Source organism: Macaca mulatta, chromosome 13, assembly GCF_049350105.2.
Source record: "Macaca mulatta isolate MMU2019108-1 chromosome 13, T2T-MMU8v2.0, whole genome shotgun sequence".
NCBI classification, from domain to species: domain Eukaryota; kingdom Metazoa; phylum Chordata; class Mammalia; order Primates; family Cercopithecidae; genus Macaca; species Macaca mulatta.
This window is the reverse complement of record NC_133418.1, coordinates 70,272,144-70,291,559: the sequence shown is the minus strand read 5'-3', so window position 1 is coordinate 70,291,559 and position 19,416 is coordinate 70,272,144. Positions and strand designations below refer to the sequence as shown.

At 39.9% G+C, this 19,416-nt stretch overlaps 1 protein-coding gene across 1 annotated transcript in view; it reads left to right on the top strand.

Annotated features, from left to right (window-relative positions):
* C13H2orf73 (chromosome 13 C2orf73 homolog) overlaps window positions 1–6,131 on the top strand; it is a 30,704-nt gene extending 24,573 nt beyond the window's left edge. Inside the window, exons 4-5 of the mRNA XM_077958769.1 lie at window positions 2,797–2,912; window positions 4,011–6,131. Of these exons, the coding sequence (XP_077814895.1) occupies window positions 2,797–2,912; window positions 4,011–4,370 (476 nt within the window). The 3' untranslated portion in view covers window positions 4,371–6,131. The remainder of the gene's footprint in view (window positions 1–2,796; window positions 2,913–4,010) is intronic.
* Window positions 6,132–19,416: the final 13,285 nt, after the last annotated feature.

Sequence of the window (19,416 nt, the reverse complement as noted above, 5' to 3'; positions counted from 1 at the left end):
AACCCTTCATACCAGCTCACTAAAGCGTTTGGGTTTCTCACAGTTTTTTTTGATCGCTCTGGTTCCTGCTTCCTTCTCCCTTCCATGGTTTCTCCTTTTGTCAGGATACAAAAGAGCTGGCTCTTTGCTAACTTTGAAGACTCCATAATTTGACCATAGCATCCTAGAGACTTCACAAACGCTGCCCTTAATTTTCACAATGCCAAAAGCAAATTATTATTTTCTTCATTTTAGAGAGGAGGAAATAGAAAATTTCAATGAAGTTCAGTGATTTTTTTCAAAGTCACAACTAAGAAATGTGGTAAAGCCAGAATTCGAAAACATGTCTTATTCCCAAATGCATGCTTTGGATATTTCATTACCACCACTTAATTAATGCCTAAATTTAGAGCTGCTTCATTCTGTCTATCCACGAAGTTATGAAACTGTGTCCAAACATACTAATGTTCTGTGAGTTGGACCATGATATTCATCAAAAAAAAAAAAAATGGTCATCTTTTCCCACTTGGTGGAAAATAAGTTATGCATAGAATTTTCTCTGTGTCATGCTTATTAAATCTTTGCACTGCCTTTTTCTGTGTTCTAGCAAGTCCTAAAAGAAAGGTAATGATTTAGTAGAAAATGAGTTTTGAGCAGTTGATTGCAATTAGAAATCAAGAAAATGTTAACAGTTAACTTTTTTTATACTGCTAACTGGGAAAAGATTGCCATTTTGTATCATGTATAAGTATTTGAATACTCATCATTCTTGCTAATAAAGTTAGCTTATAACAATGTCTGAATATCAAAGTGAATTCGTGAATGCTTAATAAATGTAAATTTACTAACATTTTTCTTATGTATTCCTCTAATTTTAAAGGTGTGATTTTTTTTTTTTTTTTTTTTTTTTTTTTGAGACGGAGTCTGGCTATGTCGCCCAGGGTGGAGTGCAGTGGCCGGATCTCAGCTCACTGCAAGCTCCGCCTCCCGGGTTTTTACGCCATTCTCCTGCCTCAGCCTCCCGAGTAGCCGGGACTACAGGCGCCCACCACCTCGCCCGGCTAGTTTTTTGTATTTTTTAGTAGAGACGGGGTTTCACCGTGTTAGCCAGGATGGTCTCGAACTCCTGACCTCGTGATCCGCCCGTCTCGGCCTCCCAAAGTGCTGGGATTACAGGCATGAGCCACGGCGCCCAACCTAAAGGTGTGATTTTTAAAAATTAAATTTTTTTAATAGTTAATATATGCATATAGCACAAAATTCAAATGGTACAAAAAGATATACAATGAAAATTGAATCCACTTCTCCCCACCTCTGTCCTCCAGTCACCCAGTTCTCTTTCCCTACAGTCACCACTGTTACCAGTTTGTTACATAGCATTTTGTAGATATATTAGGTGTACATAAACTCTTACATACTTTTTTTTTTTTTTTTTTTTTGAGATAGAGTCTTGCTCTGTCACCCAGGCTGGAGTGCAGTGGCACGATCTTGGCTCACTGCAACCTCCGCCTCCCAGGTTCAAGCAATTCTCCAGCCTCAGCCTCCTGCGTAGCTGGGACTACAGGTGTTCACTACCACGCCCGGCTAATTTTTTTTTTTTTTTTGTATTTTTAGTAGAGACGGGTTTTTACCATGTAGGCCAGGATGGTCTCGATCTCTTGACCTTGTGATCTGCCCACCTCGGCCTGCCAAAGTGCTGGGATTACAGGCGTGGGCCACTGCGCCCGGCCACATACATATTTTTTTAAGGGAGAAATTTCTGTCCTTGATAGAATTTTACTTCACTAAACTCTTTTTATTGCCAGCAACAGTACTGAAAGTTGCTCCGATTCTTTAAATAACCTTCTCTGCTGAAAGTAAAACTGAGTTTTAAAAATTATTTAACATGTTAAACATACGTGGAGCAGAGACCAATATAATGAACTCATATACTCATCAACCAGACTGAAAGATTATTTAAAAGCGATTTTTAAAGGATTTCATACTCTTGCAAATTTTTTAGAACCCCTGTTATTGGGTGAAACGAAAAAGAATTATGTGTTCAACTACAACTGTAGCAGCCCTAGAGTCTTCCAATGGACCCCATTAGTGCTAGCTTCAGCATACAATTTCTAGTCCATGGCCATAGCCACTGGCCAAACTATAGATTCAACAGATAATTTTTCATACTCTTTCTAGTAGTGAAAAGTTAACAAAATATAGTTGTGCTTTCCCTAAAACGTATTGGTATCTGTGTAAAAAGCATATCTAGCAGTTTTTGTTTTTTTTTTCTTAATGAGACAAGATCTCTCTTTCACCCAGGCTGAAGAACAGTGGTGCAGTCATGGCTCACTGCAGCCTTGAACTTTTGGGCTCAAGTGATCCTCCCACCTTGGCCTTCTGAATAGCTGGGATTATAGGCACATGCCACCATGCCTGGCTAATTTTTTGTAGAGATGGGGTTTCACCATGTTCCCCAGGCTAGTCCTCAAACTCCTTGGCTCAAGCAATCCACCTGTCTTGGCCTCCCAAGGCATACTGGGATTACAGGAATGAGCCACCATGCCTGACCATATTATTATATTAATATTTAGTTTTAAAAATTACTAATAATTCCACATGTGGGGCTAATTTGATTATTTTGATTTGGTTACTTTCATGAAGAAAGAATGGTGAATCCATTCTATTTATTATTTAGATGTGTATAAATAATCTTGCATACTTAAAGAATTTAGTTTTGTTACCTTATTTTATAAAGCATGAATATTATTAATACTGATTATATTTCCATAAACAAATCTAATTTTTTGTCCTGACTTCACAAAATCTTTTTTTTAGTTCCACTTGCCTCTCCTGGTGCATCAGCAGAACTTCAAAACAATTTTATAGAATATATCTCTTTTATACATCAATATGACGCCAGGAAAACTCCGAATGAGCCTCTCCGGGGAAAGGTAAGACAGTATTTAGATTTATTTAATACTTTAAGACAGAGTAGATTTATAGAACTTTAAGCCTTTTCAAGTCATATTTATCTTTCTAAATGTCTATTTAAACAAACTCCTATAGTTATTAATAGGCTAGAATCTTAGCCACATATCATAGGAAAATGTGAGGAATAATACTATCCTGGTATGGTGGTGCCACCTGTAGTCCCAGCTACTCAGGTGGGTGAGGTGGGAGGATTGCTTGAGTCCAGGAGTTCAAGGCTGCACTGAGCCATAATTGTACCACTGCCTTCCAGCCTGGGTGACACAATGAAACCTCATCTCAATCAATCAATCCAAACATTTGAATCAGTCTTTGGAATTTGGTCTACTTAAATTATTGAAATAATTTGTATAAAAAAAAAAATCAAGGCATGCTGGGTACAGTGACTTGATGCCTGTAGTCCCAGCTACTCTGGAAGCTGAGGTAGAAGGATCACTTGAGTTTGAGGCCAGCCTGGGCAACATAGCAAGGCCCATTTCTAGTAATAATAATATCAAAGCAGTTTGACAAATGTTTTGATATGCTTAATACATGTGTGTGGCAGGGAGATGCATATAAGGTTTATAAAGCCAAATAGAAATGTCATTGTCAATTATTGGATTGTTTTCCAACTATAGATGTTTGCTTTCATATTTCATTATTACTTATCTGTTCATTAGCATTAATAGGCATTTGGGATGCAATCATAAATTCTTAGGTCTGTGAACTATAGTTTTTGTTGTATCCATAGCAATCTTTAGAGCAAGAAATGAAATTTGATGTAAATAGTCTTATACAGTCCAAATGATAAAAATGTTGAGAATGGGAGATGAGCTGCTGCTTCTTTGATTTTCTGCTTTTTTCCTTCCTGTTCATTTTCTGATGTACCCTATTTTATAATTTAAAAGGTTCACCCATATATGGTGGTGTCTTGTTTGGGACTAAGGTGACACCAGTGAAGAGGCAGAGAAGTGCCTGCGTCACTGACTAGGACTTGAGCTAACCCACAAACTCAGTTCACAGCTGCATCTTCCAGCAATCTGTGTTCTCCTGGTTAATGTCTACTTTGTTTTCTTTTCCAGAGACATGGAGCTTTTGTACACAGAGAGATAAAACCAGGGAGTAGGCCAACAGTTCCTAAAGGAACAGAGGTAGTACTGAACGCTCCAGGGTCACGTTCATCAGAACAGTCCGAAAAAACAGAGAAAGGAAGCTCAGCGGAAAGCAGAATGATCTCACCAGGTCTCTGCCAACAAAATTCCCAAGAGCTGTTAGAGACTAAAACTCACTTATCAGAAACAGACGTCAGACAGGCAGCCAAGGCATGCCCCAGCAGTCCTGAGAGCAGAGAAAAGATCGCAGGCGCCACTCAAACAAATGTAGGAGATGCTCTTTTCACTAGGCACAAGCCTTTAAATCCACCCATTAAAAAATCAGAATAAATTACCTTCTTTAGATAAAACTATAATCCCTAGAATATGGGGAAATTTCACAATCATCATCTTGGCCCTCACATTTACTTTTCTGTTATCAGTAACTTCAGAACATACAATTTATGTAAATGGAAAAAGAGAAAAAAGACAATTAAAATACAACCAAATGTTACTAGTAAGTGTGGTCTCCAATAAGTGGAGTGAGACATTATTTCTCTGTCACATTCTTCATAAACACAACTTTGTTTTGCACAATAAATGAACATAATTAACAAATATAATAAGATTTTTAGAAGAGAGGCCCTGTTAGACGTTAAGTGTAACGTCTCTTGGAATCAAACAGAGCTTTGGAATCAAACAGAGTTGTAATGTTGGCTTTACTTCATTCCTTGAGCTGTGTGACCTTGGGTAAGTAACTTAACCTCTCTAGTCTTCAGTTTTTTCAACTGTAAAATTAGCAAAATAGCAACTTCATAAGATTATTGAGGATGTGATTATGCACATTGATCAATAAATGGTCAATGTAATCATATCATCACTGCTACTATAATTCAATTTTCTATTTAAGGATAATGTTCTCTTATATATTTAAATTTTCCTCCTTATTCTAAAACTTAGAGCTCCTCCATATATAATTAAGAGTGTGAAAATCTAAAAATACTTCTGCCAATACAAGATGCACACGCAGACACATACACACTTAATTCAAAGATGCGTGGGTACTTAGAATATTGAAGTATTTTCTAAATTGTTTTCTTTTTACTCAGATTATTTCTAACACCAACTCAGCCTTTGCTTTTTGGATGAGTTTGGTAAGGATTAATTCCACCTTGCTTTTTGGATGAGTTTGGTACGGATTAATTCTTCTTCCAATTTGGTGTGTTTTGTGTGCTGCGATGTATTATAAGATATGTTATATCGCATACAAGTGGAAGCAAGTGGAGTATTCCTCTGCTATAAAGAGTGTTTACAAATTTCCATGGGGGAATATCAACTGCTCACTATTATCTGCAGTATTGATAAGACTACAGCTATATCTTTATCCCTTTATTCTCCATTAAAGAAATTGTAATACATTGCAAAATAATGAATATCATTGTTATATATTTTTTTGTGTTGGGGACTTCTAGTTCTTGCCACATATATATCTCCAATATATATTTTGGAGATCTTTCCTTGTCAACACATGTAGGCTACCTTGTTATTTTAATAGCTCCATAGTCTTCAATAGCATAGGTGTACTACTATAAAATTAGAAAAATAAGAATGCAAGTTTTGGCATGAGGGCAGGGAAGGGAGAGGTTGTTAGCATGTTTGGAAAAATATCTTAAAACCTAGGGACTTGAATTTTTATCCTCATTGGAACAGGGATGGAACCTTATGTCTTCCAAAGTAGAAAGATAGAATTGAAATCTGCATAAAGCTAGAACTCTCGAATGACTGGCCTGTCAGTACAAGGCAGACTCCACTCTACTCATATAACCAGGAAGATAGCAAGAAATTTTGCCTCTGCCTGGAGCTATGGATAGTGAATAAACTCTTTGTGAAAAAGTAAAACCCCAAGCTTGTAGCATGCTCCAGTTAGGAATATAAATTTACATGTAAGACTTCTCTTAGGACACAAAACCAAAAAAATCCTGCTGGTGATACCACTGAAGTACCTGACAAAAGCAAATGCAAAACCCCCCTGGAGAGACAGTTTCACGATCAGCACAAAAAAAGGAATCCCTGCTAAAGATAGCCCCAAACAAAAATTACAAATCACACCAAGAAGAAAACCAAACTGAGCAAGAGTCTGCAGTACAAAAGAATAACTGTAATTTCAAAACTGGAGATAAAAGAATTAAAACATATAATTTCAAAACTGGAGATAAAAGCATTAAAACACTTTCAGTTTGAAAATCCTTGTTTTTTTTTTTTATCTTAGAAAATTTTATTATGTTGCCTTTTCTGTTATTTCCATCCCTTCCATTCTTTCTCTTCCCTCTTTCTGGAACAGCTGTTAGCTGAATGTTAGAACACTTGGATCTGTCGTCTGTGTCTCTCTATCTGTCTGTGTGTGTATGTGTGGTGTTTGGTTTTGAGACAGTCTCTCCAGAGCCAGGCTGGAGTGCAGTGGCTTGATCTTGGCTTACTGCAGTCTCCACCTCCCAGGTTCAAGCAATCCTCCAGCCTCAGCCTCCAGAGTGCTGGAATTACAGGTGTACACCACCACACCTGGCTGATTTTTGTATTTTTAGTATAGGTAGGGTTTTGCCATGTTGGCCAGGCTGTTCTCAAACTCCTGAGCTCAATTGATCCGCCTACCTCAGCCTCCCACAGTGCTGGGATTACAGGCATGAGCCACTGTGCCTGGCTGTCATTATCTTTCTCATGGTACTTCACCACTAAGTAATGCAAGAATTCCCTGACACTTTCTACTAATTTGCTTTTCAGCCTTGTCCATTGGTATGCCAGACCATTTGATGAAACTTAGCATTTGACCATCTATTAAACTATATATTTAATGTCCAATCTATACATGTTTCCTCAATACCTGACTCTTCCTCTATTATGGATATGATCATCTCTCTTAGGATATTGTAGTTATGCCTAAAATGTTTTGTTTGCTCTCCCAATTCTATTAACTTTTGTCTGTTGAGTGTGAACCTCACACTCTGGGTATTGTACTTTTTCCCAAATGCTTTGGGTCTCTTAATTGTCTACTCTCCTTTTATTGTAAGGTTTCCAGGTTATTATCAGTATAAAATGTTTCTGTTGACTATAGCCTGACTTTGGGACAAGTTTGGGATGTAAACAGGATCTGAAGATGATTTGTCTGATGAGCTCTTTGGTCTTCCTGGGGGTCGGTAACTACTTGGGCATTACCCTCCTTCTCCAGCCCCAGTCTATGATTTGATTTCATGCCACAGTTACCCTGGCTTAACACAGCAGGAGAAGAGAAAGGGGATGACTGGTTTGCTGCTCCACATGCAGTTCCCTAATTTTTCAAGTTGATAAATGGCCCAGGGCCTCTTCTACCTCTTCATATTCACTGACTCTAGGCTTGTAGTTCTATCAGACCTACCATCAGGTCATCTCTACATGTTAGGCTTTTGTTTCCTTTAGTTTTGTTCTTCCAAACATGAGTTCTTTGGTAATATCTTTCAAAATTTATTTTAAAATATATTTTTTTCTGATAAGTTTCCCTGTTTTCTAATTCTATTAAAATGGATTTCATTATCTATATTGATCTACATTCATTTTATGGACTTTAGAGGGCAACAGGGAGCAGCTGTGTATGATCAGTCCACCAGCTTGAGTCAATCTCTAATTTTCTTTCTAAATCATTTGCAAACTCAGTACTTTAACCATTAGGAAATAACACATTCTCTGCAACAGACTTCATAGTTGACTGAAAAATGTCACTGAAGACTGACACAGTCCTTGTGTCCCCCACATAATTTAGTTAGAGGAGAATGGTCTGGGGTCATACAGCCCAGTTAGTGGTTCCTACCACAGGCTAGGTTGGTTCTCAATCTTTTCAAATATAAAGGCATCTTTTCTTTATTAAAGTAGAAAGTTTATGGTTCCTCACAATGACTGAAAGTCATTGAACTTTCAGTATCCATTGTGTGGGAAATGTATAATAAAATGCAATGATGATTTCCAGGTTTAATTCTCTATGTTTTTTTAACTGCAAAGGGTGTCTCTCTCCAAAATGAATTCCATAGTCTATTAAAGTCATAACTGCCTGTCAGTACAAATAGTGCTCTTAAATTTCACAAGAATATTTGAATGTTTCCAACTAGTTCCCTCATTAAGTACTTCCAAATAATGATAGCCTTTACCAGGATACAAAATCATTTTTCAAATTACAAAAAATAAAAAAGAAAAGAAAAAATAAAACCAAACAAAAACAAAACCCATCATTTATTATTAAAGTCAAAAATACTTTAATGAAGGTGCTAATGGTTTCTAACATCACTATTAATAGCATAAATTTATATATGTTAAGTATTGGAGCATTTTAAAATCTGTTATCTTATGTGACTCTTATAATAATCCTATGAAGCAGGGCAAATAATAATTGCATTTCACAGCTACTTACAGAGAATGTAAATGATTTCCCCAAGTCTGCAGTTAGCAAGCAACTAGGACCAGATCCAAAGTTTCTCAGTAACCGGTCCATTAATTCCCAGATGTTAACCATCAGGGCAATGCTGGCCCATAACAAATGAAAAAACAAGGATAGTATAAGGAAGCACCAAGACAAATAACTTCAATTCTTTTATTGAAGAGACTGCAACTTTACTGCTTTTTGGGATTTAAAATACTCTTTGTTAGATTCCTTACCACTGTAATGGACTACGTTGATGTTGGAAGCACCCATCATTCCGAACACAGATAAATGTTGGATAAAATATAACGGAAACGTTTGAAATATACAACTAAGCACTAAAACAAGAAATTAAAATCCTCAGGTGCCAGAAATGGAGAGAACACAAAAAAAGCAATGAGCTAGAGGTGACGCTAAATAAGCAACTGCAGAATTGGAATCAGAGGATGAACTTGGGGGCTGAGATTTCAATGCCTGAGCTGGAATGGGAGTGGAAGCCCCAGGTGCAGTGGAGTTGGGAGCTGTGCAAAGAGCCAGGATCCTAGAAGAGCTTTGCTGCTGTGAAAATAATTCTGGGCTATCTCCTCCCATTAGCCTGGGAATTAGGGGAAGTAGTAGATTCATTACCACCTAGATGACACACCTACCAAACCAAGCTATGCACAGGAGTAGGGTCCAATGTGCATTCATGAAGAGGAAATCCAAACCAAGAAAAGCAACAGAATACTGGTTTGAACCAGGGGAACTTGAAGAACCCTGTTAAAAACAAATAAGAAATTGCCCCATAGTGACAATTAATAAGCTTCCACACATGAGACAATGTGGAAAATCCCAAGATGAGATGGTTAAAAACAAAAACACAAGAGACAAGAACAAAAACTTCCCAGGAAAGGAGTTAGCAGAATTCATATGCCAAGAATTACAGCCAATAGAACAAACAGACTATATAAAGTAAGTATACTTAAAATGACTCAAGCCATAAGGGAATAAAAAGTATACAGAAACCTCTTGCTTCTGCTCTTACCATGTGATACACTGGCTCTGCCTTTGCCTTCTGCCATAATTGTAAACTTCCTGAGGCCTCACCAAAGCCAAGCAGATGCCAGTGCTATGCTTCCTGAACAGCCTGCAGAACCATGAGCCAATTAAACCTCATTTCTTTTTAAAGTAAATAAAAAGTATACAGAAAGATCAGAACACCATAAAAATAGGCACATTTGGAAGTGAAGCTATAGAGATTATATAGTTTAAAATGTCTAATTTTTAAAAAACTTAATTCAGTAGATTAAACATAGCTTAAGAGAAAATCAGTAAATTCGAAGATAGGACTTAAGAAATCTCACAAAATGCAATACAAAAAGATGTTTAAAATATTAAAAGGAAGACAGAGAATAGAATTTTATTAAGCATTCCAGAAGGATATAATACAAGGAATATGAGAAAAAATTTGAAACGAAAATGGCTATGATAGAGACTACTACTTGTTTCCCAATAGCCAGTCATCCCCTCTTTCTTACTAATAAAATCACCCATTTTTAGCTGGAAATTTGGCTGACCAGAATAAAGACAGTATTTCCCAGCTTCCCTTGTAGCTGGGTTGACTATATGACTATGTTCTGGGATATATAACCTGAGCAGCATGTCCAACTTCTAAAAATGTCCTTGAAGGGAGGATGTAGGCACTATTTTCTTCCTACTAGCTGGAATGCAGCTGTGATAGTTTAAGGTTTTAGCCATCTTGCTGAAAATGGAGGAGCAATAAAATACAAGGATCCTTCAGCCCCTGACATCATAAAACACTCCTGGATGGCCTAATCTGTCTGAGAAAGAAATAAACTTCTATCTTGTATAAACTACTCAGATTTAGGATTGTTGTTTTCTTTAATCACTTGTAGCAAATTCTACTCCTAACTTATACAATGACTGAGTATTTTCTAGGATTAAAGAAAGATGTGAGTTTTCAATCTGAAGGAGAAAAATAAATTTTGAACTAGAAAAATGAAATCCACACATAGATACATAATAGTGAAATCACAGAATATCAAATGTAAATAGAAAAACCTTAAAAACAAATCAGAGATAAAAGAGCTCTTACCCATAAAGGAAAGACAACCATAATGTCAGCAGACTTTTCATTCACAACAATGGATGCAAGGCAGCAATGGAGTAATATCGCAAAAATACTGAAAGCAATAATGGTCAACAAAAAACTCCATGCTAAAATAAACTAAGTCAAGAATGAGGGTAAAATATGGACATTGTCTGACATACACAGAATAATTATTGCAAGCACTTATATAATACTTATATAACTGTACAAGGTACTATTCTTAGTGCTATATAAATATTTTAACTCAGTAATCTCCACAACCCTCTGAGGTAGATACTGTTAATATAACCATCTTAGAGATGATAAAACTAAGATACAGGGAGGTTAAGGTAACTTGCCCAAGGTCACACAGCTAGTAAATAGCCAAATCGGGATTTAAGCCCAGGCGTTCTAATCTAGACTCCATGGTTTTTTTGTTGTTTTTTTTTTTTTTTTTTTTGAGACGGAGTCTCGCTCTGTCGCCCAGGCTGGAGTGCAGTGGCCGGATCTCAGCTCACTGCAAGCTCCGCCTCCCGGGTTCACGCCATTCTCCGGCCTCAGCCTCCCGAGTAGCTGGGACTACAGGCGCTGCCACCTCGCCCGGCTATTTTTTGTATTTCTTAGTAGAGACGGGGTTTCACCGTGTTAGCCAGGATGGTCTCGATCTCCTGACCTCGTGATCCGCCCATCTCGGCCTCCCAAAGTGCTGGGATTACAGGCTTGAGCCACCGCGCCCGGCCGACTCCATGGTTTGATTAATCACTGTGCTTCACCATCTCCATGACTAAGAGAGTTAGCTGCTCACAGATCTTCACTGAAACATTAAAAGATGTCATTTAAAAGATTTATATTAAATCTAGACAGAAAAAGTTAGGATGTAAGCAGACAAGCAAGGCAAATAAATCAGTAAATCATACTGATTAACCTATATATTAACTATAAGGATGTTCTTTCATGAAATCATTCTGATAATAGATTCTAAGGGACATTTTCCCTTATAGTTTCTTCATTTGGCAAAACATATATATTTGACAACCCTATGTCAGTTTCCCCCACCCCCCCCCCCCAAAATTGGTAATTTTCCCAGTCTGTGAAATTCCAAATTGGTTTGATCTATTGTGAAACAGGATTTTTTTGAAAAAGCAAATTTGCAAGGTTTATTACTGTATCATACAAAAATATATATACATATTTATTGGTAATTGGGTATTTGTACTCATGATGTAGGGAGGGCAGACTGCATGATACCATTAGTTAGAATTGCTGTTCTCTAAGGAACATGGCCCTAGGAAAGGGTATGCTATAAATCAAATGTAAAAAAGGAGAAGAAAAACCCTTTCCACCACAGAAATTCATTGCCAACTTAATAAGATTTATGGAGAAAATGCTTTTGGTCAGTAAAATATATCAAGATGCACTGTAATATTTCAGCCAAGAAGGCACAGTCCAGTGCTATCTGTGGCCATAAAAGCCAAAGATGGATTTCAAGAGATAGAGAAAACATGTTACGTTTTACTTACTTGCAATATTTTATTATAAAAATTTCTTCAAATTACTCTGTAAACTCTTTTTAAAGACTGTAGATTGAGAAAGTATTAGTTTTATTCTTAAGTAACCTGATAGGTCACATAATTTCCTCATTATCTAGTCAACTTCACACTAGGAGATCTCCAAAAAAGGTCCCCAGAGTTCTAGCTCTGTTTCACAATCATAAGCAAAAAGAGTTGAAGAAACTTATGACCTAACACAATTGTCATGGCTAGAATAGTAATTGTAGCACTCACACATACTGAATTTCCACATTTGGTTCTTCTGTAAAAACAATTTCATTTGTTTGCTTGCTTTTGTTTTTGTTTCTTTACAGTAGTTTCATCAGCAGCTTATGTGTATTTTGTTGTGGTGGGAGCTGGGGATAGTGGGAAGGTACTTTTAAACATCAGGCAATAAAGTTGAAATTTCTTTGAAAGCCCTTACATAGTTTCTAATGTCTGGTATACATGGCTTTGTGTACAGTAATTCTTATATGTACTAGAAAATAACACTGAGCTAGAAGGACAAAAGGAAAAGCCCTGTCAGATGTCTGTCTGCTTGTAGTCTCCTCCATTGGGTTTCGATATGAGATTTCCATAACCCTAGCGCATGCCTATGCAATAAAGGATTAATCTGTCCCAAAGAGAGTTCTGGCCTTTGCCCTTGGATCCTGTGAGGTAACTTCTAACACCTTGGAATGTCCTGTGTAGGAGTATCTTATGTTTACTTGGGGGCATTGAGTCATGTCAGATAGTCTATAACAACAATGTGATTTATGGTGAGGGGTCTTGGGGCACATGGCATCAGCTTGACCTCTGGAGGGACTGGAGACTGAGGTCAGCCACACAGCTGTCAACCATGTCTTATATGACAAAGTCCAAAAAAAAACTCTGGACACCAAGGCTCAGGTAATTTCCCTCACTGGCATTACTCCATGCCAAATATCATCACACATTGTTGCTGACTCCACAACTCCACTGGGAGAGTACAACTGGAAGCTCATGCTTGGAATTCTCTCGGACCCTGCCCTATATGCCTCTTTTATTCGCTGATTTTAATCTGATTCTTTTACTGTGATAAACCATAATAATGTATACAAGAGCTCTGGTGTGAGTGAGTTCTGGGGTCATTCTAGCAAATTATCTAACATGAGGGTGGTCTTGGGGACCTCATCCTTGAATTGGTACTGCATACATCATATACACGAAGCATACCAGGCCACAGGAGCCTGCAACCATCACACTGGGTCACAGAACAATTTTCCTCTCATGACAAGTACTTAAATCCTCAGTTACCAAAACACTGGGATAAGCAAAATGTGTCAGGAATTTGTGTGTGGGGTGTGTGTGTGTGTTTGGTGTGTCCGTCTGATGTGAAATGAACCTGGACTTACAGACATTTTGACTCATACCATCTAACAATAATCTTAGGAGGCTAAAAAAAAAATCCTTTAAATCACTGGGGAAGACAGCTTAGACCAAATGCTGAAAAATCTGGTTTCTAACCCTAAGGCAGGTCTTGGAGCAGTATTTCTCATCTACATGAACATCAGTTTTCTAGTCCATGAAGCAAGAACAATTAGAGCAACTCTACTTAGGTTGTGGGTCATCTTAAGGATCAAATTAAGAAAGAAAATTGATTTGAAAGTGCTTTAGAATTTGTAAAGCAACCAGACAGATGTACAGTTTCATTATCTCTTCACAAGCCTATGAAAATTTGCACTGGCAAATTGAAATGTTTGCTTAAATAACCAGGACAATTCCTTGGTTACAGCAAAGCACTGTTTTGAAAGGAGGAAAAAGAATACTACTGAGTGCATTTGTTTTATAATATACAATTTCACAGGTCACAAGGTAGTTTGTCAATCAATGCTATGCTGACATTTCTCACCACGCCAATCACACCAAAGTTGCTGGAGTTATTAAAATAATTCAGTGAGGGGAATGAAGGGCATCCCCACTGCAGAATAGCCAAGTGAGATGTTCCTTCCTTCACCTTGCTTCTAACGTTATTGCTGGTGAATTCACACCGTACAAAAATATGGAGTAATTCTATACTACTTTAGTCCTATATTTTGGTCTGGCCAACTATTAAGAAAAAGAAGTCAGCCAGGTGTGGTGGCTCACACCTGTAATTCCAGCACTTTGGGAGGGTGAGGCAGGTGGATCACCTGAGGTCAGGAGTTCAAGACCAGCCCTGACCAACATGGTGAAACCCCATTCTCTACTAAAAATATAAAATTAGCCAGTTGTGGTGGCTTGTGCTTATAATCTCAGCTACTCGGGAGGCTATGGCAGGAGAATCACTTGAACTCAGGAGGTGGAGGTTGCAGTGAGTCAAGATTGTGCCACTGCACTCCAGCCTGGGCAACAGAGTAAGACTCTGTCTCAAAAAAGAGAAAAGAGAAAGAAAGTCAAAATCACATTTTCAGAGAAGGAAGCAGGGAAGAAGTTAAAGCTCCCTGCCACCTTTACGAGAGTGTTGTGGAAATTATAAAATGTTACTCATAAAAAGTACCTTGCAAATCCATTCAAAGGTATATCACAATTATTTTAGTACTAAAAAAAAAACATGTAAAGACAACTAGTAAACTTAGAAATACAGAACTGTTGCTGTACAGTTGACATATTTTTTGGTTTTGCCATCCAGAGTTCTCTCAGAATCTGAATTGGGCAAGAACAGAAATAACTTGAAACACACAAATCTGAGTAGTTCTGCCTAGTGACTCCTAAGCTGGCCCTGGTCAGTTTGAACTGTGGGAAAAGGTGAAGCAGTCCATTGGTCTTTAGGAGAAAGTTCTGTTGCGGGGGCCTGCTTCCCTTGTGACATGCGTGGAGAGGAAGCCTGAATGGAGGGGTGGGCTGTGACCCACCAAGGCCAGGATAGCAGAGTTCCTGACGTTCTCCTGAACTTCCTGGAAGTCTTGAGAGGTGAGACAGTCCCTGGAGGGGTAGTCTGCCCCGGTCAACTTTGACGTACCCAGGGTCGCCTGCCAAGTGAACTGCTTTTATTGTTAGCAAATGTCACTCCACCCAGGGCAGGATTTTCAAAGATTCCTTAGATGAATGGGAACTTCTGGTTGCTCCTTGTTTTCTGAAGTGTGTTATGACAGGCATTTGCTCTGTTCCTTCTTTGTAATTCAGGAAAATTCCTCAGGGCCTAGAGGGTGACCTTTAACAGAGAGCAGCAGACACTGTTACTCTTTTCCAGGCACTGCAGGGCCTGATGGGTTGACAGGTTCATTTTCTCACAGATGTGTCCATGTTTTTAGGCTGTTTCAGAAGAAAGAGGAAACATGTCACTGCTCTATTTCCTTGCTTGATTTTTGAAGATGGGGAGGATTGAGAGAGGGAGGTGAGGTGCCAAGCTCAGCCACAGAGGAGAGCCCAAGAAGCAAGACGGTGTACCCTGCAGGTGCCACCACCAGGGCTGATGCTCTTCACCAGGGTGCTGGCTCCTACTGGGTCTTTACAGGGAAGGCAGGCCTGTCCTTATTCCACATTTGCCCAGAGTCATCTTGGGCAGGCACATCTGGGCCTGGCTTCTATTCTGGTGCGGTCCCAAGGGAATGCATTGATGAGCTTGGTCCTCGGTTCCGAGTGGCCCTGGGGAAGGGGCTATACCCCACCCCCACTCCACACCAAAGGCAGCCGTCTGGAGATTTCCAGCAGGGAGGCTGGGTGCCTGCAGGCATCACACCTGCTGTCACAGTTGTCCACGTCTTGCTTCTAGTAAATTTCAGACATGCCAGTGGTGGGCGAGGGCAGGGGCAGCCCAGGGGGCGTCTCCTGGGAGGACAGCTTCAGTGCCAGAAACACAGCGGGTTGGCTCGGAAGCTAATCCCACAATGTGGGTGGGCATAGGAGTGGTCCCAGGCATGCTTCTGTTTGGGGAGCAGCTGCGCAGCCGTGGGAAGAACTGAGTCTATGGAAGCAGGAAAGCAGGTTTCTGAAGTCATGGCTGTGTCACTTGCCGGCTGTGTGACCTTGAGAATGCTACCTAACCTCTCAGGGTCCGGGTCCTTTATCTGTTAAATGATAATGCGAACAGCTACATCAGACGTCCTAGGAAGGAATACATGAAATAGTGCATGTGGTGGTGCTCTGTCAACAATACCTACTAACGTTCGTGGAACTATTCTATGAACTGTGTATGTTTTAGCTAGCATTCTCAGCAACCTTTTAAAGTAGGTCACTATTATTATACCCATTAAAATGTGATAGCAGATAAAGAATGTGGAGAGGGGGAGAACAGAGAGAGTAAGAAAGTTGCCTGTGGTCAAACTGTGACTATGCAGTGGAGCCTATCTTCAAACCGGGTGGTCACATTCCACGCCCACCCTCTTCATCACTAACAATGATGTTATGATGCGGGAAATGTCAGTGTTCACATTTATCATAAGGCTTCCTTCCTCCTTAGCCTCATCTTCAGTCGGTCGTTGGCATCTGCAGAGTGTACCTGTAGCTGTATTTGTACACTTGTTTTTATTATGTCACTCATCGTGGTGGTTGTAAAACATGGCCTCAGGCTTTTTGAGGCTCCTATTGAGAGGTGGAGTCTGTGTCCCCTCTCGGCGAATCTGGGCAAGCTTGTGACTGCTTAGACCAACAGAGCAAGGCAGGAGTGATGACAGGAGACTTCTAAGGAGACGTCATAGAAGGCCACTGTTGGCTGGTACACAAGGCCACCATGTAAGAAGGTCGACTACTCTGGGGCTGCTGTGCTGTGGTCATGCCAACCAGCAGTCCTGGCAGAGCCCAGCCTGCACTCTTCCCCAGGGTGCCAGGCACACAAGTGGAAAAGTCATCTTGGAAGTGGCTCCTGCAGCTCCAGCTCTTCAGCCCCAGTCACTTGAGCCCAGTCTTTTTAGCTAAGGCCCGAGATTGAGGAGGAGGGACAAGTCATACCTACTGTATAACAAAGTGATGTTGTTTGCTGCTCTGTTTGGGGTCCTTTATTGTACTGTGATAACCAGGGTCATCTCTGCCTCCTATGTTTCCCCTCCTATAGTTCTGCTTTCCAGTTAATGGTGTCTTGGGTTACCAATGGGTCCCTCTGAGTCCTCTTTTCCATTCCCACTGCCCCTGCCTTCCATAGTTCAGGACCTTACCACTCCCCTCCTCCACAGGTAGTGGTCCCCTACTGACCCGACTTCACCTTCTCACACCCTGTCCCTTCTCTGTGCTGCAGCTGGAACTGGTCTTTCCAGATGCACCTGAGTCATATCCATCTCAGCCTTCCTTAAAATTGTCTAAGGGCTCCCCATGGCTGCCTGAAGGAGTGACACAACCTTCACAGTGGGGCGGCCCCCCTCCAGCCAGCCACACTCCCAGCCCAGCGCTGGCTACTCAGTCTTCCCGGAACCTGCCGTGCATGCTTGTGCTTCTGTCCTTCCTCCATGCTGCTGCCTGGGCTGCCCAGGCCTTCACACCTCCCATGGCTATAACTTTTTATTCTTTCTCCAAGGCCTAATGCTGATATCACCCTCTCAGAAGCTCCCCCTCCACCAACTCCACAGCACAAATAAATGCCCCTTCATGGCCATCGTATCCTTCCCTAGTTTGTGTGTCGCTTTTGCAGCACTTCTTGTCTCTACACTTGGTATGTCCAGGGCTTGCCATGTAGCCTTCCTGGGATATAATACGTGCTCTATAAATGTTTCTAGGAGTTCCTCTGCTGCTGCCCTCAGAGAGTAATCTTCACCCTAGTATCATTAGTCTTCTTAGACCCAACACTTTGTCTCCTCCGCAAAAACTGTGGGTGACTGCCGATTCAAAAAAGACGCAACTCCTTGGCATGGCATCAGTGACCTCCACCTATGTCCTTGGGCTGCAGGAGCCTTCAGTAATGGTCAAACAGTGGAAGTCTCCTAAAAAGTCAGGTGAGTTAGTGCCTTGCCTGCTTCTGTGCTGCTTCGAGCCCTCCCTCCTCTTCTCTGCACGTGTTTATTCTCCAGCATGGCACCATCCTTGGTTTATGAATTTCTGCTCACATATTTACCTTCCTAATAGTCTCTTTCTACTAGACAGAGTCTATTCTTCCATTCTTCTATTCTGCCATTGAATTCAGGATAGAACATACTATCCCGTGAATGCCCATGAGGTAATATTTATTCCTGGCTATTAAAATGTCAAGTTCACTTTCGTTATTACGTAACGAATGGCACCCAGAACCCTGAGGTCAGCAGTGCCGTTTCTTACCTCCTCAGCCTGTACCGTACTGTGCAGCATGCCTGCCTGCAAAGTTCCTTTCTCTCTTCTACTCCATACTGTCTATAGTAACTGATTTTCCCATTTTATCTGAGCATTTCTTGCCCTACTCTGTAATTCTTACGGATGGAATCCTAACATGCTGAAAATGGAAGTCTTTTGTTCTTTTGTTCTTTTATGAGGCATTTTAAGTACTGGAAAAGTGCTGAAAGTCCTTTTCAAAACAAGGTATTTTGAGTAATTAAATTTGAGTGGTCTGATTGAGAGATGAAATTACAAAACTTGTTTGGACTTTCCTTTAGTCATGGATGGCATTTTAAAGTATAAAGTAAAAACTGTCTCAGGGCAAAGGAGAATTAGGATTTAAAAATTTTAAGTAAAGGTAAAATAACACTTAGAGAATCAAAAATGAGTCTTTCCAAATTAACAGGACAGTTTGACTCCATTTAAAGAACTTAAATATCAACCAGTTGTTCACATTTTGTTCCCTTCAGAGGAATGTTATGCACATTATCCAGAATGGGTGTTGGAAAGAAAAGGCTGGGATAAGCCTGAACTTGGATGTAGTGGTCACGTTTCCAACACAGAGGACTTAACAGATTTCTAATTCTCTTTCGCGTGTTTTTTCTCGGAAAAATAAAGGTAGAATCAGCCAGTGCTAAATTTTGCCTTTAGAGCAAATTATGAAATGCACATGTCAAGATCCCCTTTCAGTTTCCCGCTGGCCCCTCGTCCCACTCCCCTACGTGTTTGCAGTGCACAGAAGGCTCCGCGCAGCCTTCCCCACTACATTTTCTTCCCTGATCTGCAAAAAGCACTTATTAATCTTACTGGAGAAATATTTTTTCGTTTTGCTTCACACATAATAGAATATCTAGTGAAGTATTAATATATGCTGGGTACCTTTTTATGACATTAATTCTTCAAACTTTTAAGGCTTCTTTTTCTCCAGGGTTTCCAGCTACTTTACCAGCATTTAAAAGTATCCCAAACAACACCCCAAACCCAGAAGCTGTGAAGGAACAGAACAGCAGACTTATCTACAAAAGAATGTAAAGTGTTGACATGGCAAAAAATATAACTTTAATAAAGTTAAAAGATAAACGGAAGGGTGGGAGAAAATATTTG